Here is a 25,104-nt window from a genome sequence, read left to right as displayed (position 1 = left end):
GGGAGTCCTTCCTCTCAACACTGTGTCACTGGATCTGGGATGTTGCATCACTTCAACACGCTCTTTGCGGAATTTATTCACGCTAACTCAGGCATGTGTGTCTGTTGAAATGCTTAATCTCAATGGCACAGATGGAGTCTTCTTCAACTGGGTTTCTTGCACCTTTTCCGCCTCAATTTAAAATGCCCGGATGTATTTATAGGCCAGTCACATTATGTTTCCGACATTTCATCCAACAAAGTGCATACTGTTAGTGTCTACTTCCTGCATAGACTGCAGACAATCGATAGACCGGAGGAATCACTCTTGTGCAGTGAAATGGGGAACATAGTGTTAGTCAGACTGTAGGGCATGGCACTACACTGAAAACCAGTCCCTTAGCAGGACAAACTGCTTGACAGTCCCTAAAAGGAAAGTTTTACAGTTGCAGGGGAACCTAAATTCATGACTGTCAGGAATGCCGTTTAAGTGACAGCCAACATCTATCTGCAGTCTTGTCCTGAATTTTTTGTTCACTTGCTGAAAGCACACAGTTCTGAGAAATGACAACATTTGTTAGGTTGGTTGTGATGAAGTTTGTCACAGCTTTGCTCTATGTTCTCCAGAGGACATTCGCATCCTGCTCTTAATCCACCATCTTGATACGTGGATATACACAGCAAATTTCACCGGTACATGGCACGCCAAATTTGGCCGGATCTCAATGACACAACGGCTCTCGGTCATATCCTGCCAAGGCAGACTATAGATGTCAGAACTGCCACGGAGCGACTACAGCCCAGGAGCGGAATGACCCCCCCCCCCCGGGCTTAAATCCACCTCTGGAGAAAACACATCCAGCACCCTGCCTCTCACTCACGCCAGAGCCTCGTGACAAGCGAGAGCCCGTCAGGGTGGGCGCTGGATGAGTGGGCACTCTGATCCCCTCGTGGAGGTGTAATTACCCCGCTAAGCCGCACGCTACAAGGTGAGGCCCTCAGCGTCTCATTCACTCTGGGATTACGGGCCGTTCTGAGTGACAATCCTCCGGACGGGAGCGGTCATTGTTCTTAATGAGGCCGGAGCCTGATTCTTTTTCACACAATGGTTTAAACCTGCCCCCTTGAGCCAAGCACTCTGAAAGAGGTGGACCCCTGCATGCTGCTCCGTACGTTGCAGAACATGGGCGAGGCTGTTGAACTAATGAATATGCTCTGCTCCTTTCTCCTTAAACGTTCTCTTGCTGCACATTCCCTGCAACTGCTAAGCGGTTTCCAAGCTGCATTTGTTTTGTGTTGCGCTACAAATACAGTTCAAAGCCCAACATGAGAGAAGGCAGTAATGATGCTACTAATGCTCAAGGGTGGAAAATGAAGGCAGTATCAAGAGCAACTGGGACAGCTTTCATTTTAATAGAGTATGTATTTATACAGCTGGAAATATATTGAAGCAGTTCAGGTTAATCACCCTGGTCAAGGGTACAATAATTATGCTCTGCCTGGGGTTGGACATGCAATCTCAGGTTACAAATCCCATTTCTGTACCATTGTACCAGACTGCCACATCTAAAGGTTTTAGTGCAGTGATAACAAACCCTGTTCCTTGAGATTTACATCCTGTAGGTTTTCCGACTTAGATAAGATCCTAGATAAGCGGCACCCCACAACATTGTGTAATTGTAAGGAGAAATATAATAGATATAAAATATCTAGATATAATAAATAATAGATGTATTTACACATAATCTTTGAGCAAACGGCAAAATAATTGTAGCAACAGAGGTTATGTTTAGGGTTATGATGTAACATTAACAATATTAATTGAGCACAGAGACAAAAACGTTTTGTACGTATGCGTTGGAATGCCTCAGTTTTGGTTACAGGTTTTCATACCAACCCTCACAAAGCACACCTCATTCAACAGCTAATGATCTTGTTGAGCTGCTAATTAGCAGAGTGATTTGTGCCAAATTTGGGTTGGACTGAAAACTTGGATGCTAGATCTCCAGGAACAGGGTTGGATACTACTGCTCTAGTCTATTCCTTTTTTCTTGCAAATGGGATCTGGATCTGTATTTGTTATGTTCCTGTGTTCTGTGTGTTAGTGTATCATTGTTTAGTATTATTTATTCTTGTAATTTATTATTTTTTATATTTCATGTCTGGTTCTGTTTATTTTCATTAGTCTTGTCCTCCCCTGTTATGTCTGCGTCTGAATGTTTTCCAGTCGAGTCACTCTCCTGTCTGAGCGCCCCACTATTCAGGTATTTTCAGGTTTCCAATTAATTCCTCACTCGCGTTTTTTACTTCCTGCTTTGTCTTGGTAGTTAAATGTTGTAAAGCACTATTCTTACTAACCACTACTAATCTAGGTTTTGTACAGTACTAATCCGATTGATACACTTACTGTCTGTCTAACTAACTAACTAACAATCACTTTTATTGGGTAGTTTAGAAATATTCACGTTACTAACTCACTAACGCATCTCTTAGCATTTCTGCGCTGTTCTATAACTCCGCCTTCCTATGCTATCCCTTATTACTCGTTTGTTTCAGCGAGTTTGCACCTGTCTCTTAACTATCACTACGTCTTCAATCTATGCATTGTCTACTCTCTAGTCCAGAGCCGTTTGTTTTACATGTGTGTCTTTGTGAATCCAGTCCGTGTTTTCGTTTTCCCCCTCGTTATTGTCCTATTACCCTTTCATGTGTTTCACCTGATGTTCATTTGTTAGACCGCCCTCACTCCCATGCCCTGCCTAGTTTGTCTCATTTCCCTGTGTATTTATACCTGTCCTTTTCAGTCGCACGTTGCTAGTTCATCTTGTACTGTTTCTGTTCCCCTTGTCATGTTTCTGTTCTGGTTCTTGATTCCGTCCCCCAGTTCTAGCCTCCTTGTTGCCCTTGCCCTTGCCCTTGCCCTTGCCCTTGCCCTAGTTTATTTGGTTTTCTGGTTTTGACCCCTGCCTGCTTCCCTGGACTCTTCTTTGCTTTTTGGATTTTTGTACCTCTGCCTTTTTAGACGGACCCCCTGGTTTTGACCCTGGCATGTTTTTCGACTCTGCTCTGTCTGCCCCTTTTGATATTAAATCGCCATTTTTCTGCACCCCCGTCTGCTTCTGGTTCCTCTGTTCCCCCCGGCATAACAGTATTTTGGTCTGTAATGTGTGACCGATGAGGTTCCTGCTACAAGTATACTGGTGCTATAGATTTTTAGCTGGCCATGTAAGTAGGTATGAATTGTTTTTATGGACTGCTACTGAAGAGGCAAATTTGTTTTAGTGCAACATCTGGCTTAAGGCCTCTCATGTGGGGAAACTTGTTTACTACATCTGTTTTTACTTGTTTTCCTTATTTTCTAGCGTTCTAGGTTCTAGATTCTCTCATATTGTGGCTTCATCTGTACTGATGGCAAAGCAAATAGTCCGTAGTAGCATGTTGAAACAATGTCTGCAATTAAAATAAGGGATGTTTCAATAGTTCCCAACCCAGTGTACCTGTGCCTCAATTTTCAAGCACACCAAGATGGCAAACCTGGGAAAATACACATTTTGTAGCGTACACAAATTTGGCTAAATATGCCACTGTTTTTTAACGATTTATCAAATTAACAGAGTTAATTAGAAAAAACGCAGCACTGTAGGGCACATTTAGCATGCAAGAAGGGAGAAAAGGTATTTTTCTATTATTAGCTGGTGGTGATGTTTCTAATTTGCATATTAACCTATTTTTGACTCTTTGTATATTTTTTAATTGACTGTGAAATGAAATGTCACAACCTCATCTCTGTGAAAAACATGGTTGTTAATTGTGGACAAATATAAAGTTAGAGCAGTCATATTTTGGTTGTCTGCAAAAGTCAAATGGCAATTATCTTCTTGAATTATTAGACCTATGTCACCTTCAAAAACCAAAATACATATACTACTGGAATGGGATTCACATGTCTGTCTGATTAAATCAACAAAGGGCATTTAAACATACATTTGCATTGGAAGTGTTCAGCATTATGAGTGCGTGGCCTTGTAGATCCGAAATGTGCCCCATATCCAAAATGTGGGCCATTCCAATCTCTTGTCTCTTCAAAGTGTGTGCATGGAAAAGATCCACTTGATCTCTCTCAGTTACTATATTTATTTAACTATATTGTGAGCATTAATAATTTGTGATGGCAAGTTGACATTTCATGAATCTCATAGTTGAAGAGCTACCATACATTATGTTGTCAATCCCTGACTAGTGTGAACCAATCAAAGCATTGCAATATGATATACAGTAGATAAGCTCATTGATAATATGTAACTGAGTCATTGATAACGCTCGATGCCTCCAGTTCAACCGCAGCCATGAAATAATTCTCAAAAATCAAAATGTTACCACATTGTTCTGCTCCGCAACGAACAACCGATTACACTGAACGGAATAAATGCGTACGTTTCATACACGACACACTTACATTTTTAAACGAAGAGTACAGCACAGCAGCGTGTTGTGGCTCTGGCCTTGTTGGGTAATGGCAATGCGCGACTCGGCCGGAGTGAAATGTGTGAGATTGACTGCACTGCGATCGCGCACCGCTCAGCAACATTTGTTCTGCTAGCGCAGAGCGCTCACTGCAGCATGCAGAGCAGAGCTGCGATGGCCAGGGTCTCTTAATGGAGTTTATGTCAGCCCAGAGAGCATTTTACTGTAAATAGGCTGTGAAGTCGAGTGGAAACTGTAAAAAAGAGAGAGAGAGAGAGAGAGAGAGAGAAAAACTATGAACTGGCTTCAGGAGAAGAATCATTGAAAAGTTATAATACGGATAGTGAATAAGTAAAATATGGCTGTCATTATTTCCGAAGAAGAAACTAGGCATCGCGCTGTCAGCTTTATTGCATTGCAGTAAAACACAAGCAGAATCCTTTAAAATATTAATGTTTTACTTAAAGCAATTTCCAGCCTGGAAGATCTATCAAAATCATAAGTGCCAAAACCCCAGCGGGGGAACCCCGCACAGCATTTCAGAATGCCCTGTCAATCAAATTTTATTAATGAACAAACACAGAGAGGACTGCAGAAGGCAGGGGAGCCGCCAGGGGATTTCTGCCCCATGAAAAGCTCTCACAGTGGGTCTCACCAGCCCAGAAAAGCCCATCTTCTCATATTCTCTCATGTATACATGGGGTGACATTGGGTCAGGCGGTAAGAGCACTCGTACTTGCTGGTTCAATCCCACCCGGGCTGTGTCAAAGTGTCCCTGAGTAAGACACCTAACCCCAAAATGACGAGCTGGTTGGTGCCTTACATGGCAGCCAATCGCCGTTGGCGCGTGAGTGTGTGTGAATGGGAATGGGAAGCATCAATTCTACAGTGCTTTGGATAAAAGTGCTATATAAATGTCAACCATTTGCCATATTGTTTTAGTGCCCCAGTAAGTCAGGGCTCTTGGAATCATCCTAACTCACCTCCCAAACAACATCCCCAACGCCTCCCCCTCCGCACCACTGGCAAAAAATAACAGTTGGGATTAAAAAAAAATGTTTTAAAGGCAAGTATTCTTGCTGAAGCATACATGAGCTGCTGATTCCTAAGCAGCAGTGTGCTGGTACAGAGTGTGAGCAGTCGACTCAGAGCCAGACATGAATCACCAGCTGAAAATGACCGTCTCCCTTTGAAGTGCACCTTGGTCTTTTCCTCAATAAATGACTTGTAGCTCTCATGGCACCGCACGGACCCAGCAGACCCACTCAGCACTGCATCTGTGATAACTCTCACACCATGTCGGAGTCACAAGCAATGACGCTGATAACAGAACCGTTTCCTCTCATTTTATTCCCCTCTGCAGGCGTTCTGCTCGACATCCAGAAGCATTTCACAGTGACGGACAGCGAGGCGGGACTGCTGCAAACAGGTACAGTGGCGAGGTCTTCATCTCATAACGGGTCTTCGTTTCACTGCCGCGTGCCCGTGCCCCACCGTGGGCCTTGTGTCTGTGGCTGGCTCCCCTGTTCAGCCCGGCCGACTGCAGAGGATGGCAGAGAGGAGGAGCATGTCAGCGATTCTGGCCTCTTCCCTCGGCCGGCGTGATTGACAGCATTAAGCACGCTTGGGTGGCTCCGCTCACAGTGTATTGGGAGAGGACGCCGCTATAGAATGCTTCCTCCGTTTCGCCGATGCACACATCAGCATAATCGCCTGTCGGAGTGAAAGATCCGCAGCCAAGGATCTACAGGAAATGTGGCGTGTCTGTGTTATTTAGAGGCAGGATTTTCAACAAAAAGAAAGGGCTTCTTGATCAGCAAAGGGAATACGGCATACCATAAAACAGATCAATCGTTTTTCTGTCCCTTATTTCACCTTTTTGTAGGGCATAGGGTTTATTCAAAGTTCATATTAGACAAAGAGGCTATGTCTTTATTCAGCAATAATATTAACAGAAGAGTTTGACCTAAATTGCATCCCATTGGTGAACCAATGTGTCCCATTCAGCATTTACTGTGATATCAGCCCTTAGTCTATGTGGCAGCAGAAAGCCATATAATCTTCTTCTGCAGTCTGATGATGGTGAATCTGTCCTTTGGATATGAAAGTATGATTGCAGAAATAATGAGTATTTTTTATCTGCTGACTTTACTTTCTATGTTAATTCATTTTACCAAAGAGCTGATTTCTTATTATTGCTGGGTTGCACCACAAGCCGCAAGCTCTTCTTAACATATTTAATTCAGGACTATCAAACAAATCAGTGATAATTCTTTCCTGAAAATTATCTAACAGAAGTTTTTGGTGAGAAATTTCATGAAGTATGCAAAATGCTAACTCATTGTGAAACATTGGTTCATGATTTCTTGTCTGTTTATTGCAGAACAATATTTTGTCCTCTAGATATATTTACATCACAATATTGCAATCGCACTGATGCATGGGAACTTGCCAGCGCATTGTTTCTGGATGCTGGATCACTGGAACGGTTGTTCAGGCGTGGCAGGCAGTGGCATTACATCCACACAGCGCTGTAACAGGTTCTCTGCATCACTGAATCACTGACAGAAGGGTGGTATCAATCTCAGGTGATTTTGGTCACTCTTAGTTCCTTAATGCACAGGAAAATATACGTTACAACAACAACAACAACAACAATAATAATAATAATAATAATAATAATAATAATAATAATAATAATCATAATCATAATCATAATCACAATATTAATAATAATAATAATAATAATAATAATAATGTTCAATTAGATGTGGCTTAGACGTCAAAGTACATCTTGGGTGCAGGGGGGAGAGGGTATAACCTCACACACCTTCATCATCTCCCTGGAGACCAGTCTCTCTCTCTCCCTCTCCCCATCTCCCTGGAGACCAGTCTCTCTCTCTCCCTCTCCCCATCTCCCTGGAGACCAGTCTCTCCCTCTCCCCATCTCCCTGGAGAACAGTCTCTCCCTCTCCCCATCTCCCTGGAGACCAGTCTCTCTCTCCCTCTCCCCATCTCCCTGGAGAGCAGTCTCTCTCCCTCTCCCCATCTCCCTGGAGAGCAGTCTCTGTCCCTCCTCCAGCCTTCTCCAGTGAATGGGCTGAAACTGCTGACACCAGTGGAGCAGAATCTCTCTGCATAGAGCCAGCCACGCTTCACCAGCTAATCCCCTGAGCCTGCCTACATGCACCACCTTCCTGCACTGCTCTGCTGCTCTCGACTGGCGTTCAGCGCTCGCCGACATTGTACGTACAGGAGTGGGGCGTAGCGTCCGCTGATTATCAGCCAGGAGAGAGTGCATGTGTTTGTTTCCTCTGCAGCGCGGAGCTGACCTCCGCGCGACTCAATGCACAATCTTCCCTGTCAATCGTTGCTAAGGGAGACAAAGGTTAACTGCGCAGATTCTCATTTCTGTGAGTGCTTTTCTGCTCACAAGACACTTTCTGGGTTCTGCCTCTCACGCATTACCCTTCAGCATGGATGCAGAGACCTGTCTTGGGGGAGGGGGGGCTATGACAGCAGGATGGTGTATATTGCCCCCCCCCACAGTAAACAGTGGAGCTGTGTGAGGAGGTCTGGGGTCAGACAGGTGAGGAACACAAGCAGTAGAGCTGTGTGATTCAGTGTACATGACTGCGTGATTCACAGTCTTTCCTTCCCTTTTCTACAGTGCATTAAAGGCACTTTTATAAATGGCATTCTAATTCTAGCCTGTCGCCTTCTGACATATCACAAAAGCGCAAAAACCAGGTGAAAGAAATCGGTTGCTGGAGATAGATGTGTGAAGAAGCTTCCGGGTTGAACCGCCCTGTTCCGGCACACAAATGTGCGGCTGGATTCTGACGAGACTGCGGAATGCGAAAAGTAAGGTCACCTCCCAAAAACACATTATCCCTGCCAAATCGCACCCGGTGTGCTGTTATTCATTTGTGCAGAACCGCATACACACTGCTCACATTAGTTCAGTGATGACGGCCATTTGCCTACTATTATGAAACAGTAGGAATAAAATCCATGGTGCACTTAGAAAAAAGGGTTCTTTGGTTTGTCTTCCTAGGGGAACCCTTTATAAATCTTTATGGAACCTTCAATGATAGGTGTAGTGTGAAAGCTCCTAGATTGAATAATTTTTCCTCATAACAACCCTTGACCTCGACAGGGTTCCACTGGGGACACAGAGCAGCCTTTTGGAACTGTTTCTTCTGAGAGAGTCTATCATCAAAGCAACCTATCTTACTTCTGTCTTTTGCCTTTAAAAAAAACCCTCAAAGAGCTTCACAGCCGCAATTGACTTTCAGTAGATTTATATAAGGGCATTTGATCAAAAATAACGTGTCACTTACCCTTAGCACTGCGGGATAAATTGGGTTCTTCTTTGCCTGTCACGAAAGGAGATGTACAAGGGAAATTAATCTTCCAAGCTTGTCTTAATGAGGAAAGGACAGTTTACTGGCTTTCCTTGCATTAGCAAAAAAGAGACTTGAAATGGGCCCAACTCTTAAATATGTGACAGCATGTGAAATATGTGAAGCCTCTGGCTATCTGGATCTGCAGAGTAGAGACCGTTTTGCCGTCTAATGGCTGAACAATCACACTGTCATTACCTAACAGGAGCTGCTCAGTGAGTGAGTGAGTGGGTGGGGTCTATGCATGCATTTTCATGTGCCATTAAATCCAGCAGAGAAAATATGTCCTGGGAGGTTCCCCAGACGATTTGCTGTTTTGCCACGACAATTGGACCGCCATTTACAAACAGTCATAGACTATGCCAAGCTTCGCAAAGCTATGCATTCTGAAAATTACTTCTGACACTCCGAAGCAAACAACTGTGAAATTGGAGGTCATATTGCCATTCTGAAGATAATGACCCATGATGCGCTGCTGTTGCAGGTGTGGCTCTCTATGCCTGACCCCACTTCTCTCGGCATATACCTTACCTCAAAGGAATGCAGTCATTGGCCTGTTAGAGTGTCTGTATATTTCTACAGAGCTATCACAGCCTATTGTACACTCACTGAGCACTTTATTACGTAGGCCTGTAATACAAATATTTAATCAGCCAATCCAGTGGCAGCAACTAAATGCATACAAGCATGCAGACATGGTCAAGAGGTTAAGCTGTTTTTCAGACCAATTGTCAGAATGGGGAAGAAATTTGATCCAAGTGACTTTGATCGTTGAATGATTGTTGGTGCCAGACAGGGTGGTTTGAATATCTCAGAAACTGGGATTTGTATGCACAACAGTCTCTAGTTTTCAGAGAATGGTGAGAAAAAAACAAAAAACATCCAGTGAGCAGAAGTTCTGTGGGCAAAAACGTGTTGTTAATGAGAGAGGTCAGTGGAGAAGGGCCAATCTGGTCAAAGCTTACAGGAAGGTGACAGCAATGCACATTACAATAGTGGTATGCAGAAGAGCATCTCCGAACACACGGTGCGTTAAACCTCTTTAGTAGATGAGTCTAATAGCAGAATAAGTCTAATAAATACCTAATAAAGTGCTCAATGAGCGTATATACTGTTTCTAACTCCCACAGTTTTTATATGTATATGGGGATGTGGGGGGTTACTGCACCAGAGTGATATTCCCCTCCTGTGGGTTTGGGAATCCACAGGAATGCGCTAGAGACAGAGCGAACCGTGGAAGTCTGCTCCAGCAGCCGGGCATCCCACGGGGAGCGGCTGCATGCAGGAGGGCTGTCTGTTATTCATCTCTCCAAAGCACTGCAGGGCCTGTCAAATCAATACCTCTCTAGACCATCACACACACACACACACATTCAGCTGGCCGCCCGGTCCTCCTCTCCCCCTCAGCGGTTTGAAACGCGGTGAAGAGGTCTCTCCTGCGCCGGTCCCCCTGAGGTAGCCGCTTCATCTCACAGGGGAACGGCAGACACAAAGCTCTCCCTCCCAAGGGCTGGTTGACAGGGCCAATATCTTTTGCCCCGATCAGCGAGACACGCTCAGCAAGAGGCGTCCAGTGGATGTGCCTATTCATCCGGAGCTGAAAGTGTGAAGAGAATTGGGAGAGTTTTCATCCGCGTTTTTCGGCTGAGGCAGCGTGGGAGCGGTGGGGATCGGAGCGCTCGGCGGGAGGGTTGAGTCTGCAGCCGCCTGGAGCCTGCCGTGATCCTCCCCTCCCGCGCGGAGCGTTCTGCTTTATTTATCATCGCGGATTTCACTCCGCCGCATCTCAGCCGGCGCATCTGCGCTCCTATTCTCCTCGCTAACCGCACTCTCAACACACCTGTGGATCGTCTCACTTCCTCCGCTCTTTCAGTCCTTCTTCGATTCATCTGAGCTGTCTGAGAACCCAGCTACTCCATGACGAGGGCCGGCGTCGACAGGTCCTCTGGTCTGTCAGGTCCTCTTTGTCTCTGGTCTGTCATTACCTCGCTACCCCCCTTCCATGGATGTGAGAAGTGTGGAAATATATACAGTAGGCTTAAATCCTACGTATATTTCTAATCGTCTGAGCTTGTTCCCCCAATATTTAATGCGATTGAGAGCTGTGATAGAGCAATGCAGAAGGCAACAGAAGCAGCCAGAGTGATGAACACCCAACGCCCCCATTTCCACTGATGAACAGCCTGGCTTTTGCAGGCTACAAATAGTCAATACAGCGCATGCTTTAGCACTGTCATTTTCTGCAGAAGAAGCTGTGTTTCCATCCTTTTCCTCTGATTCTTCAATGTCCTGCACCCAAACGACTCTGCCTGCACGGACACATGACGCTGGAGAGAGAGGACTGAAGGAGAAGTCAGGTGAGAGACGTCACGTGTACCAGGTGTTTCTGGACCCTGGAAGACTGACTAGAAAGGGGTCTGATGAAAGTAAGTTTTTATCAGACTGCATCTGAAAGGGGGGCCACCGGCACACAGTTGCTGGCTCTCTTCCTGCACTGCGCTTCAAACTTCCCGTTCCAAAGCCAAATTCCAGCCATGAAGAGCCTGCCAATCTAATCTGTCTATCTCAGCCAATTATTACAGGCATTCCCCACAGGCGTCAATACAGAAGAGTTAAAATATGCTAATTGTCTAAAGGGAAGAGTGACTTTCTGTAAGAGGATCCACATTTCTTGCAAAAAAAAAAGAAAAAAGAAGATAAAACCAATGCTTTCACCACTGCCCAAATGGAAGAATTGCAGAGCAAATGTTTTTATAACTTTGCTCAGTGTCATAATTTCACATTATTAAGAGCAATTATCCTTTTACTGAATGTAAAGGCGCCAGGAAAGGAGATCAATAGCAGCCAGAAAGATAAGTGCCTCAGATCGCCGGCCTGCTAGACAGAGGCTCCAAAATATCTGATGCTGCAGCATCCAACTTCCAAGGTCAGGCAGGGATAATGGCACTCATTTGCATTCAGGCAACACAAATCGAGAGTTTACCACTGAGGTCCAGAGGGGACGTGGTACTCACACATAGCAGGGCGTCTGTGCTCCCTAATCTTTACTCACAGCTGAGAGCGCGAGGCAGGCAGCTCATTCCTGCGCAGGTATGTGGACGCGGAAAAGGCCTGGACTCTTCATCGCCCCGCGGCTGCCCACACTCCTCCTCGGCCTGTGCGGTAATGGGAACGTCGGCCTTCCGGAACTCCAGATCTTTCAGAGGGGCAGGCTTGGTGAAAGGGCTGGTATAATGAAAAGCTGGATGAAAGGCCCAGACGGGGTCGGCCAGACAAAGCCTTTTCAGCACCGAGACCGTCTTTATGTCACCTCCATTTTGTATACCTGACGCGTCTGAAAATAAAGAGTATTGTAGTCATGGATGTTATGAAACAATGTGGTTTTTATGATAGAAATGTCAGCATTTTTTTTCAAAGCAGTTTTCTCACCTGTATATGAGTCAGCCAGGACCTGACGGTAGGTAGGATCTTTTTTAAATCCCTCCCCAGTCATCCACTGATAAGCCATTTGCCACAATTCAACAATGAAGCAGTTCTCCTACCGTGTCTTGCACTGCATTCAGTTAGGTGACCAGGACCACAGTTATATTGTTGTACTATTTACTTTTATTTTTATGTTTTTTAAACAATATTGATTAACCTGTGGGAAGTAGCCTACACACATAAAAAAGGCAATTCAGGACTTTAATAATGTAATCAGTCCTGTTGTATTGTAGGTTGACAGTGTTTTTTACATCGAGCTCTGCAAAGCAGGGGTTCCAAAAGAGGATCTTCACAACCCCTGGGAGTCTATGCAGGAGACTCCTAAGCAAAGAGAAAAAACTCTTTCAAGAACATTATGTTGCAAGCTTGATTTAAAAAAAAAACAAAAAAAAACAATGCTGTTTTAAATTGTTGAATATTTATATTTGACTGAATAGCAACATATAAACTAATATAATATAAAAGACTTAATTGTATAATTTTTCCATATGGTAATACATTACGTAGTGTGAAGACAGTCAGTCTGGCCCATCAGTAGCAGTAAGTGTTCAGTGAATTACCCAGAAGAAAAGAAAACCAGGTCTGGATTTGGATTCAAGGGCCAGATGAGTACAGTACACTCTGGTAGCCTGAAGAGGGTGGATGGGATGGTACAGTATGAAAAATTACCCCCCCAAAAAAATTAGAGGTGGGTCAGGAGTGCCCGCAGTCACAGAGTGATCACATTAAGATGGATTCAGAAAAAATAATTTGAGGAATTCCTGATGTCAAACACATCCCTGCAATGATCCCTGGGATGGAGTAAAACTGAAAGAAAATAATTATAATAAGACACACACCCAAAATAGGCTAAAAGGGATGTTCTTTGCAATTATGAAGCAGAAATGTGGCATTGTTTGGAATGATAAAAAAAAGTACAGTCTAAGTTTAGAATCCTCCACTCCCCATGGCCCTTCTGTTGTCTCCGAAAATGCAAAGAGAGGCAATTTACTGAACCCTCCGTGTCTCTGGATGGCCGGGAAAAGACAGATGCATTTTTTGCTCCATTTCACTTCGGAAACACTAAATGTTTTGGCCCTTAGCCCAGGGGAGCTGGTGCCACCCCCCCCCCCCAGTCCTCATCACCGTCCCACCCCCCTCCCCAAAGCGGAGGATGCACAGGCCACCTGCCTTCCTCTGTTAATGAGACAGTACAGACACATGCTGCATGTCAAAGGTGTAGACGCAATACTAAACCAATTATAGACTGAGGTGAGCAGGTGTAACCTGGATAACAGTTCAGTCATCAAATTATTACGCCCTTCTCTGCCACACCGAATATGTTACACAGATAATTAGTTATTTAGAGTCCTTTTTGGAACAAAGGTTTTCCCATAGTTTTCCTTTTTTCCCCCACATTGGAAATGCCTAATTATAAACCATCCCATTGGGCACAGTTTCGACGTGAGTCCCATTGCTGCCAGTTTGGGAGGGCAGGTAGCAGCCACATATTTTCTATTTATTTCTGCAGCTGGGGTACATGGCCATTTCACCCAAGGACCAGTTTATTACACAGCTGGGGCAACCGGACCACAGCTGCCAAATCAATGGCTGGTCGACTACACATCCAATTCTGCATTTCCTGGGTGATCACAGTCACAACCGAAATGTTCAGGATTTTGTAACAATCTGTGCGGAATCAATTCAACCGGTTTTCACCTGTATACGCAACCCGAAAGCGCTGATATCTCCCTTTTCTGGGTGGACTGGAGGGCTTCCAGTCTGTCTGCTTCATTGTGAGCTTCTGGCAGTGGTTCAGTAGTTTGTGTTGTTTTCTTCAGTTGACTGGACACAGATTGCAAATGGCGTAAAACAGGAATTCGTTACAGAACTAGTTTTGTTTTTGGTGATGTCTTCCCGTGATGTCTCCACAGTGTTTCCCTTCACAAGCTATGTAAAGTCCCCGGGTAAACACAGCGAGCCAGGGGAGGTCATTGTTTCCCCCGTCTCTTTTATACGTCTCGCTCAAACCCCGCTCTCCATGTTCAAACGGCGTGCAGCTTCCTACAGCTCTCTGAACAGTGTCCCTGTGGAGCACAATATCCTGCTGCTGCCTTTCTACTCTGTGTGAAGGAGAGAAAAAGACAAACGCCCCGGGAAGCCACACAGCCCATGCATTGTCAAGCCACCGTGGGCAAGTGTCAGAAATATCGTCATGGCCATTTTACTCCAGAGAAATTTTGGTGTTGAATGGATTCCTCCCTCAGAGCAGGGATGAATCAGCACTGGCCCACCTTCCGCACCGGCAGCACACGATGTGAACAGGAGCACCCAACTACGCCAATACAAGCGACCCAGAGAAATAAATGAATTCAGAACAAAGCTGTCAAAAAGCAGTTTAGAATTGCACACACACACACACACACACACACACACACATACACGTGCAGCAATGAGTGTCAAAAGCGTCAAAACCGTCCACATCCACTTCATCAGCGACACAGTTATAATTGGTGCACATCACACAAATAGACATTCACATGTACACACACATGCACATACACGCACATACACTTGCAAATTGAAGTGACATTTAACAGCTTTGTGACAGTATGGCACATAGCAGTATCTATGGAGACAAGCTTTTGACCTTCATAGGCCTTCGCCAGATGCCTAGTTAGAGCTCCACACCACAGCCAATCAGCTCTCAGTGCTGTCAAACTGCATCAGGGATGAAAATGGTTATGTTACTGTAAGTAATAGAATATGGATGATTAAAGAAGTCATTACATTACATTACATTAGATTAATGGCATTTGGCATACGCTCTTATCCAGAGCGACGTACAACAAAGTGCATACCCATAACCAGGGATAAGTGCGCTGAAAGACCCTAGAGGGAAGTTGTTGTTTTTTTTTAAACAAACAAATAAACAAACAAATCATAAGTGTGCCAAGTATTAAACTAAACACATGTAAAAAACATGTTATATTGTAGCTTAACAATATGAATACATACACATGGTGCTATCCTAAAACATTCCTAAAAAGAGCCAAAGTGGGAGAATCGCTCAACGGAGTATCTCCAGTTGTGATTGGTTTAGAACCGTGACTAGAGAGTCTACAGAAAGTCTCTTAATTGGCTCTATGATGTTGTTAGTCGAAGTTACGGACTCAAGCAGTGCTTTGCTTTAATGATAAGCCTCATAACTATTTGAATGCATAAAGGTCTGGCTTTCTTTATTAGAAAAAATTGAATAGTGTGACCATCGACTCCGCGAGAATCTTGTTTTATTAACATTTGAGTGCTTTATTGCACACCGGAGACTGGTCAGGAATAAGTACGAAAAAAAAACAACAACAACACACTCCACATGTACAGTCTCAGGTTTTATTTTATTTTATAATTCCACCTGTGAATTACTCTTTGTCCTCAAGGCAGAGCTGAGATGAAAAAGTAGGAGTGGGCCACTTGGGCACAGTGCAGCACAAACGCAGCTGTGAGACTACGAAGCACAGCCTTGGAATATACCCCACCACAGAGGAAGAGAGCAGCCTGCACCAGGCCCCCGGCAAAACCAGCCCATAAAACACTGGCCTCGCTCAAGTTTACTGCCCGGGCCTGATTTAGGGTCTGTTTATCACTGCAGAGCTGGAGAGGCCAGGGATTCAGCATTGCCCCGGTTTTATTTCCTCTTATTCGTACACCAGCAACGGTGAGATGAGAAAACTGTTGAAGTGAAAAGCCACAGCTTGTGAAACGCTGCTAGAGAGGAGGGCAACAGCTCCAGCTGGTACAACAGTGGAGTGAGAGGTACAATTTGTGACTCCAAATTGGGGAAGAAAATCATCTGTAGAAAGCACACGTAAATGGCCTAGAAATGAAACTAAAATGCATTTCTGAGGTGTATGCACTTTTGCCTGAGAGAATAAAGTCTTTTTACATTTACATTTTATTTTACATATCTAACTATTCAGCCTCTGAGGCAGGTTCAAGACCAATGTAAAAATGTACTTCAGCTTTCTAAATGCGGTAAATAAAATGGAGTTACAATAGCTACGTATTAGGGCCAGCATACGTATGTAATCTAGATAGTGAGACATTCTTATCAGCTAGACTCTGAAGCAAGACTAACAAAGTCTTGCAGGTGTCACATCCAGCTAAAGCACTGCTCTTAGTAAGTCTGCTCACGCTTTAGAACAGGCCTGCCCAGCCCTGTTCCTGGGGATCTCCTGTCCTGTAGGTTTTCATGGCAACCCTAATTTGGCACACCTGATTCTACTAATTAGCTGGTCAGTGAGATGTCAGAGAGGTGTGCTGTGCTAGGCTTGGACTGAAAATATACAGGATGGTCGATCTCCAGGAACAATGTGGGAACCATGCTTTCCAGGAACCATGCTTTAGAGGATACATATGCTAGTTTGCACTTCCCCTGGTGGAGGATGATTGTCAGGGTGGCTTACAAAAAGCTGTTGCTGAGAAACACTAAATATAGGCACTGTAGGTAGACACACCTGCCCAGCATAGTATGTTTTTGTCAGAAAAAGACGATAAATTCTGAAATATAAGGTCACAATCACAATGGCCTTAAAAGAAAACTTTAATAATTTTAGCCAGCCACTTTTGATCTTGACTTTTTCCTATCCAAGAAACAAGTTAGCTTTTGTTATTTTCCTGAAATTAGATCATTTGCCCTGCAAAATACTGCTGATGAAGACATAGGCTTAAAACTGAGAATGCAACAGGTTGAACAAGAACAGAGCATAACACAAGAGTGAAACTTTCCTTTCCCGGGCAAAGGTATTCAACAAACGTATTACCTAGCAGGAAAAGCAGCAGAATGCTGTGTATGGGATGTGCCCACACAAACATGTTTTGTTGCTGCACCTGCAGTCCCCTGAATCTGCTGAGCTGTGCAGTACACACCGACCGTACACTGGGCAAGAAAAAATAAGCTGCAAAAAGCAGTGGGTGTTATATTTATTTAGTGCAGACGGCTATACAACCATCCCCAAAAGTGAACACTGAAAACCTGAAATGATAAAATGCTTGTGTGTGCGTGTGTGTGTGTGTCTGTATGTGCGTGTGCATGTGTGTGTTTGTGTGCGTGTGTGCGCATGTGTGTGTAAGTGCGTGTGTGTACGTGGGTGCGTGTGTGTGTGTACGTGTTTGTGCATGTGTGTGTGTGTGTGTGGGTGTATGTGTTTGTATGCGTGTGTGTGTGCGTGTGCATGTGTGTGTGTGTGTGTGCGTGTGCGTGTGTGTGTGTGTGGATGTGTGTGTGTGGCATGACGTGACCAGTCTGTCTCCCTATCGTTATTGCAGTCTTCATCTGCAGCTTCATGGTTGCGGCTCCCATCTTTGGTTACCTTGGCGACCGTTTCAACAGGAAGGTCATCCTAAGCTGTGGGATCTTCTTCTGGTCAGCAGTGACCCTCTCAAGCTCCTTCATCACAAAAGAGGTATGGTCTCTAGTCATGGGTGTTCAATAGCCAATTAAAGGTTTAATTCACTCTGCAGAGTTGATAACCTTGGGCCAAGTTCTATCTAACTGCAGTGTGCTTTGTCATCTCTGTAATTTCAGCCCACCAGAGGTATGGTGGGTATATGTTGGCCTGAGGTATTGAGGCTACTTTCAGTTACATATTACATGTACAATGTCTATCAATTCCCACCAGTGAGATATACAAGCATGCACTCCAATCAGCAATAGCCTTTCTGTAGCTTGTATAGTCACAATCAGAAAGTCTATTATTGGAAGTGAAGACCTGAAAAATAGATCCTCTATTCTAGCTGCTAGACAAGAATAGGGGCCTTAGTCACCCTGAATCTTGTTATTTGCGGTGCTTTGAAAACAAAAAGATGTCTTGATTGTTTTTGTGGTAAGCTACCTTTACTTCTCCTGTGAGTATTACATAGCTTTTGGCTGGTTCAAATACATGATCCTCTCAAATATTGTATGATCACATCTGTCAAAAATATTAGAGCAAATCCAAATTCAGTATTCCCAGACTCCTGGCCACTGACTCAGCATGTTCATAACCAAAACAGCCTGGAAAATTCTGAAAGCAATTATATAATCTCCACATGATAACTGGTGCTTTTAGTTGAATATTTCTACTTTCAGTTTGCTTCATCGAGACTAGGATAGGAAGAAACCTTTTATGAAATATTTCTAAATAAGTCTTGTTCACAAATATGATAACTGTAATGGATGACAGTTCACTGTTGGTCTATGTGCATACTAGTCATGTGATCTGGTTTACATCTCACCAAGTTGTCCCAACAAAATGTGCAGGGCCTGTGTCGTGTGGTATATCAGAGATGCGTAACAAATACGTGTTACAGCATGTCTACCAGGCTTGAGTCCACTCTACAACACTACAAAGAGCCATACCAGCTGGTGCACATGACTGCCAGGGTGAGCAGGAATACATGCTGTATAAATAAGAGGTTATGAGGTTATAGGATGATGACGCTCAATCCCCACAGCTATTTAACAAATTTAATATTGGTATATTTATTTATAGAATATATATATATGTATATAGAGAGAGAGAAAGAGAGAGAGAGACAGAGAAAGACAGACAGACGGAGACAGAAAGAGAGAGAGAGAGAGAGAGAGAGAGAGACAAACCGAGAGAGAAAGAGAGAGAGACAGAGAGAGAGAGACAGACAGAGAGAGAAAGACAGAGAGAGACAGACAGAGAGAGAGAGAGAGAGAGAGAGAGAGAGAGAGAGAGAGAGATACTGAGAGAGTCAAAGTGACATTTCGCTGGTCTGATAAAGCACAACACAGGATAGGCAGATCAACATTTTGGAATAAAAAGGTCAAATCAATGACCATCAATGTAGGGAAATGACTACAAGACAATACAAACACTGTGTGACATTTTCCGGGCCCCTGGCTCCAGAATATATTAAACAGAGACTGGTGTGTATGTCCAAAGCACCCAACTCCAAATGTTTCCAGAATATCATCAGTCACTGAAACATATGCTATGGTTGTATGCATTTCTTCAATTAATGTTCTTATGTCTTCAGCAATTTGCTCCAACAAGTGTCAGATATATCAAATAGAACCTGGGTGATATCTGCTTGCTCCCTATTGATTTTAGTTGTTTATAGCAGGTAAATTAGATTATGGGCCTTATTAATCAAACCCATGAAAACTGCAGACACAGTACAGCTGTCTCCTGTTAATATTAGAGCATGTCAATTTAGAGTGGGGTTTATATGTCTCTTAGGATGTTATTCGACAATGATAGGATACTTGATGAAATAGCGATTTAATACAGAAGTTACATCAGTGCTTCTGGCTGAGTCACTGAGGGTGTATTGGGTAATTCCTCTGGGGCAGGAGGTATTTTTCTGCATTGCTATCAGTGAACCAATCTCATATGGGTTGCTGAGACTTTGAATAATTAATAAATTCCCCAGTTATTGTACCAGCCACACACCGCTGAGGACAGTTCTATTGTAAACGGGAAGTAAATCACACATACAGTAAGCATAAAAGGTACAATTACTATACAAGCTTGGATTTTAAGTCAAACATGAATTAAAGTTTTTTGCTGTGTTATAAGGAGATGTGTTCCAAGAAAATTAGTTAATAGTAGCCCGGGTGATGTTGCCAAATTATAAACAATGCATCAAATTGGCAACACTTTCCCTCCTTCTTGATAACACATTTTGCCTCACTTATTTATTTACGAGGAAGCGTTAAAGATTTATGTCTACAGGTACATAATGCTGATATAAATGATTTATTCAGCATCTGTAACCAGGCTGTATTGTAAAGTGCTGCTGTGAAGTCTCTCATGTTGAAGAGGAGATAACATGAGATAAAAAAGTGCCTCCTCTGGCTTTTGGCAAAAAGAGGAAACCAAAAATACCTTTTTCTAAAAATAGCAAGATCTCATGAAAAATGTATTTTTGAGCAAAAGCAAGCCAGAGAGGGCAGCCCTGTTTCAGTTGCCCCATTCTCTCATAGCATGCTGCTGTGGGCTGCCTGCATTATATAACCTCCTGATAAGTACGAGTAACAGTCTCTGAAGCCCTGCCACACAGTTGTCATGTTGAAAAGGAGGGATATAAATGGAAAGCAGTCTTGCCTGTGTGTGTGTGTGTGTGTGTGTGTGTGTATTTCTGCTTGAAGAGAGCACACAGTGAGATCTTCATTTTCCTCTATTTAGAGACTCTTGTCTCTTTGCTGTGTATCAGAATCTCATTTACCGGCGTGTGATTTTTGACACTTTGGGAATTAAACGAGCAAAAAGCAACAGCAGAAAATCAACAAATAAATAAAATGGGAAGTGTACAGCCGCAGCCATGAGGATTCAGACATTGATCTGAGCCACATTTCTCAAAAGTTTCAGCCTAGTTTCTGACCCAGATAAGTGAAAATGACATGGTTTCCGCTCCTTTGTGCGGTCATTTAAAATGCACAAACATGGAGAAGCCATGTGCAGGTGCAAGAAAAAAAAACCTGCAAAAAGAATTCTGAGCTAAAAGTAGGTCAACGATCTATTTTAAGCGGGAGCTTATTTTTTCCACTGGTTGTTTCAATGGAGCACAACTGCAGTGCATTGTAATGGTTTCTGTGCCGTACGCTGAAATAAGGAGCGGCACGGTGGTGCGGAGGGTAGCACTGCTGCCTCAGTCCCTGGGTTTAAAAAACGTGAAAGTGCGGAGTCTGCACGTCCCCGTGTCTGCATGGGTTTCCTCTGGGTACTCCGGGTTCCACCAACAGTTCAAAGACACGCAGGTTAGGCTAACTAGACTGTATCTGTTATATGTCACCATGTCATGAGGAACGAGCCTTCGCCGCACTTCACCGTGCCTAGCTGTGCTAACTGTGTTACTCAGGCACACCTCAGATACAGCCAGTATATATGAAACAACTCAATAGCAGTAAAATAAACCTCCACTTGTCCTGGAGTGGTGTACCTGCACTGTGAAGGAAATGAACACAGACAATACAGACTGTGATAGAAAGTTGCTTGGGATGAGGACTGGTACTATAGAAACAACTGTATTGATTTTTGTGGGTTTGTAAATTGCGATACTGTTGAAGTAATTCTTTTTTTTTTTTGGCTGTGTGGGAGTTCTTGAACTGTGAAGAGCACAGAAAAAGTTGGCTCTAGAGCACAGATCTTCCAATGAAAAGAAAAACCTTGCAGCAAAGTAGTCTATGAAACTATATACTGTATTCAACATTCAGTTAAATCATCGAAGCACCATCAGATGTATGAAAAAATATTTCAACTGATGGATGATCTAATGGTCCCTCTGGGATCTATTCTTTTTTCAAGCGCTATACTGATGAAAACATGCTCTTTTTCTTTCAAATATAAGCTGTTTTCATTTTTATATATTTGTATATTTTTTATCTGTAGATAACGAAAACATATTTAGCCCCCCTAGGCATCCTAGATATTTCAGCCTGAAAATCCATACTCCAAATTTTGTAATCGATACACTCCATTTGTAAACCAATGCGTATTGAAAAACCGAGTGTTTGGAAAGATTGCAAAATTGAGCGTAGAAATTTGGAAAACTGAGCATACGTATTTCAAAACTGAGCGTGTCAATTCAATTACTTCATGAATGCAGACAGATTTATACACAAAAGTATTCAGCTCTGGCCACACATTGAACTTAAATGTGCATAATTCTTGAGTGATTTGACTAAGAGAGTATATGCAGACCCTCCCCTGAATAAAATAGACTGTAATTTCTATGTGGATCTCCTAGTATGGATGGAAATACCCTCAAATTAAAGCTGACAGTCTGCCATTGAACTGTTCATGTTTAACATAATCAGTGTTTTATTTCAAATCCAATGTGCTGGATTACAGAGCCAAAATGACAGAATTGTGTCACTGCGCTGTTCCAATACTTCTGCATTTAACTGGATACTCATCAATGTATCTGATACCTTTGACATCCACCATTTGCACCAAACAAGCCCTCTCTGTAATCTGATGATGATGGATTCGCTGGCATGAAATAATGAGCATTTACCACGTCTGTAGCATGTTTGCTATTGTTTGATTACTGACGGGAAATGTCTACAGACTATTGGTTGACCAGGTCACTGGCTCTGTATGACGGTAGTTCTGTATAACGCTGGTTCTCATCCGGCCTCTGTTGATTGCAGTATTACTGGCTGTTTGTCCTTTCGAGAGGCCTGGTCGGTATCGGGGAGTCCAGCTACTCATCCATCTCCCCCACCATCATCGGAGACCTGTTCACCAACAACACTCGAACCATGGTGCTCTCCATCTTCTACTTCGCAATCCCCCTGGGCAGGTAAGGAGCCAGTAAACTCAGCATCCTCACAAAAACCCAAACAAAGCCATAAAATCTGAGCTCAGTCCCAACACTGCACACTCCCAGCCACTGTCAGCAGCAGATCTGATCTCAACTAGTGAAGGCTACACAGTAAAATTAGTTGATTCAACTCAAAGAGGCTGTAAAAGTTAACTTAACACAGAACATTTTACCGCAAATGGGCTCCACCTGAAACTGAGCTAAATGCAATGTCCGAATTATATGGATTTTAACACCGTGGCCGTCTAAAGCGGATGCGCAGTCATGTTCATGTTTTAAAGAAAAGACAAAGAAAACGTGTGCAAAGAGACTAATTGTGTCTAAAAACTATCGACCGTCATGAGTTGAATGCAAATTTGACAATTGTATCAAACCTCAGCTACATTACCCCAGTGAATTCAGACTAAGTCTTAGCATAGATACAGATTAAAATTAATATTCCATTTGCGTACTCCAAACTGCAGCTGCAGTACAGCCCTGCAACACATCACACCTAACTCATTATATGAAAAATCCTTCTGGAGCTCCTGTAATGCAAAGATAATTGGATACAGATGCAAACAACTGAGTAACAACATGTCATTTTCCCTATCCCATCAAATTATGACAATCAATGGAGGTGCCTCTGCTATTTAAACATCTCCACAGAAAATCTCCTTAGACTAAGAAGACTGCACCAGCTGGACTGTTTTCAATGGCTTTTCAGACTGTAAATGGTACACCCAGTTTCTGATCCATGATCCATGAGAATATCTTTTATTCTCTTGTATGTGTCCTGGAAAATGGCAAAAAAAAAAGTAATAGAACGTGGTGAAATATTATTTTTATTTTTTTCTATTGTAGCCCACTGCCTGACTGACTCTTTGCCTTTTACAGTAAACTCAGCATTTTACAGTAAAAAAGCCACTAACGGTTAAAAGCCTTTCCCCTGATAATAATTGAAGCTTCAATGTACCGGGGGGCAGCATGTGTCGATCTACGATCAACTCACAACAGAGATATGCAAAGACCCCGAGCAGATCGTCCAGTCCAGCAGACTGTTGACCGACACCTGTAGTGTAGTGGCTAAGGTACATTAATGGGACCTGGAAGGTCGCTGGTTCCATCCTTGATCTAGCCATGATAAGATTAGCACAGCTCTTGGGCAAGGCCCTTTACCTCGAATTTCTCCGGGGGGGATTGTTTCCTGCTTAGTCCAATCAACTGTAAGTCACTTTTGATAATGCTAAACAATAATCAGCTAAGGAACTGTAATGTATCAACAAAAATGTGGGGAGAGTTAGTAAATGAAAATGTGTGTATGCATGAGCAGTATTTGTAAATCTGTGGAACATATACTCTACGCAAGTCAGATTTGGATGTTAAGCATTGGTGTTACTTTGTGCCTGGGATTTTTACACGAGTCAGCAGAGAGTTAAGGAAATAAAATGAAGAGGCTGCCGGACTCTGGCCTTTGACTGGAAGTCCTCGGCTTCAATGCCTTCTCTCACTAACAGAAGCTAACGTCAGCCACAGAGAGACTGACCCAGATGAATATTTAAGCTGTGCGAGGATGCGATCGGGGCGGTCTGATCCGCTCCACCGCTGCATGAATAACATTACACTTTATCCGCCCGTCTTTCCCACACACTGTGGAAGATGAAAAATGATCTGGCCGTCCTCTTGACCTTGAACGGAATAAAATCTTCTGTTTGCTTATACTTTAATGAATTATTATTTTGGTTATTCCGACATTGAAGTTTGTGAGTTTGAGCGCTTTCACCTGATCTGCTTCCTCTCAGCGGGCTGGGCTATATCCTGGGATCCAGCGCCAAGCATGCGGCAGGGGACTGGCATTGGGCTCTGAGGGTGAGGAGCTCTCTATTTTACTCATTTTACTAGTTTATTACTCATTCATTACTCATTCCTTCATCGTTAATTACTTATTTTTGAGCATATCTTCCTCATAGGGCAGGGGTCAGGAGCCCTGGTGTCGGAGAGCCGCAGGGTGTGCTGGCTTTTGTTATTACTCAGCACTTAATGGATCGATGAAAGCAGTTGATTGCACAGTCAACTCACATCACCTTGTTTCCTGGGTCTGAATTGGTTGCTTATTTTTAGGTGAAAAGAAAAACCAGCACACCCTGCAGGTCTCTAGGACACCAGCTGAGTTCATGGATGAAAGAAAACATGTCCAGATTTTACTTTTTGACAAGACTTTCCACCTCTGCGGATCGCTGAGCACAGTGTACCGTGGTGGAGGGGGATGTAATCCGCGTCTCCTTCACTGTCAACTCTTGTCGGCTCCGGGCGTTTTAGCCTCTGTTCCACCGGTCACCACAACCCCATATCAAATTGGCATGCACGGATATTTATATACAGTTTATCACCATTTGATTTCCTGCCGGACTTGAACATTTCTGAAAGAAATTGACTAACATTTTTTGGCTGCAGAAATAATTTTGTAGCAGTGGAATTTG

General features: G+C 43.4%; 1 protein-coding gene across 1 annotated transcript in view; it reads left to right on the top strand.

Annotated features, from left to right (window-relative positions):
* LOC133108584 (sphingosine-1-phosphate transporter SPNS2-like) overlaps positions 1-25,104 on the top strand; it is a 48,371-nt gene that overhangs the window by 12,719 nt on the left and 10,548 nt on the right. Inside the window, exons 2-5 of the mRNA XM_061218182.1 lie at positions 5,806-5,871; positions 17,636-17,772; positions 22,473-22,624; positions 24,427-24,493. Of these exons, the coding sequence (XP_061074166.1) occupies positions 5,806-5,871; positions 17,636-17,772; positions 22,473-22,624; positions 24,427-24,493 (422 nt within the window). The remainder of the gene's footprint in view (positions 1-5,805; positions 5,872-17,635; positions 17,773-22,472; positions 22,625-24,426; positions 24,494-25,104) is intronic.

Source organism: Conger conger, chromosome 13 (genome assembly GCF_963514075.1).
Source record: "Conger conger chromosome 13, fConCon1.1, whole genome shotgun sequence".
NCBI classification, from domain to species: domain Eukaryota; kingdom Metazoa; phylum Chordata; class Actinopteri; order Anguilliformes; family Congridae; genus Conger; species Conger conger.
Note: the sequence above shows the minus strand (reverse complement) of the source record. Positions and strands in the feature narration are given on the sequence as shown.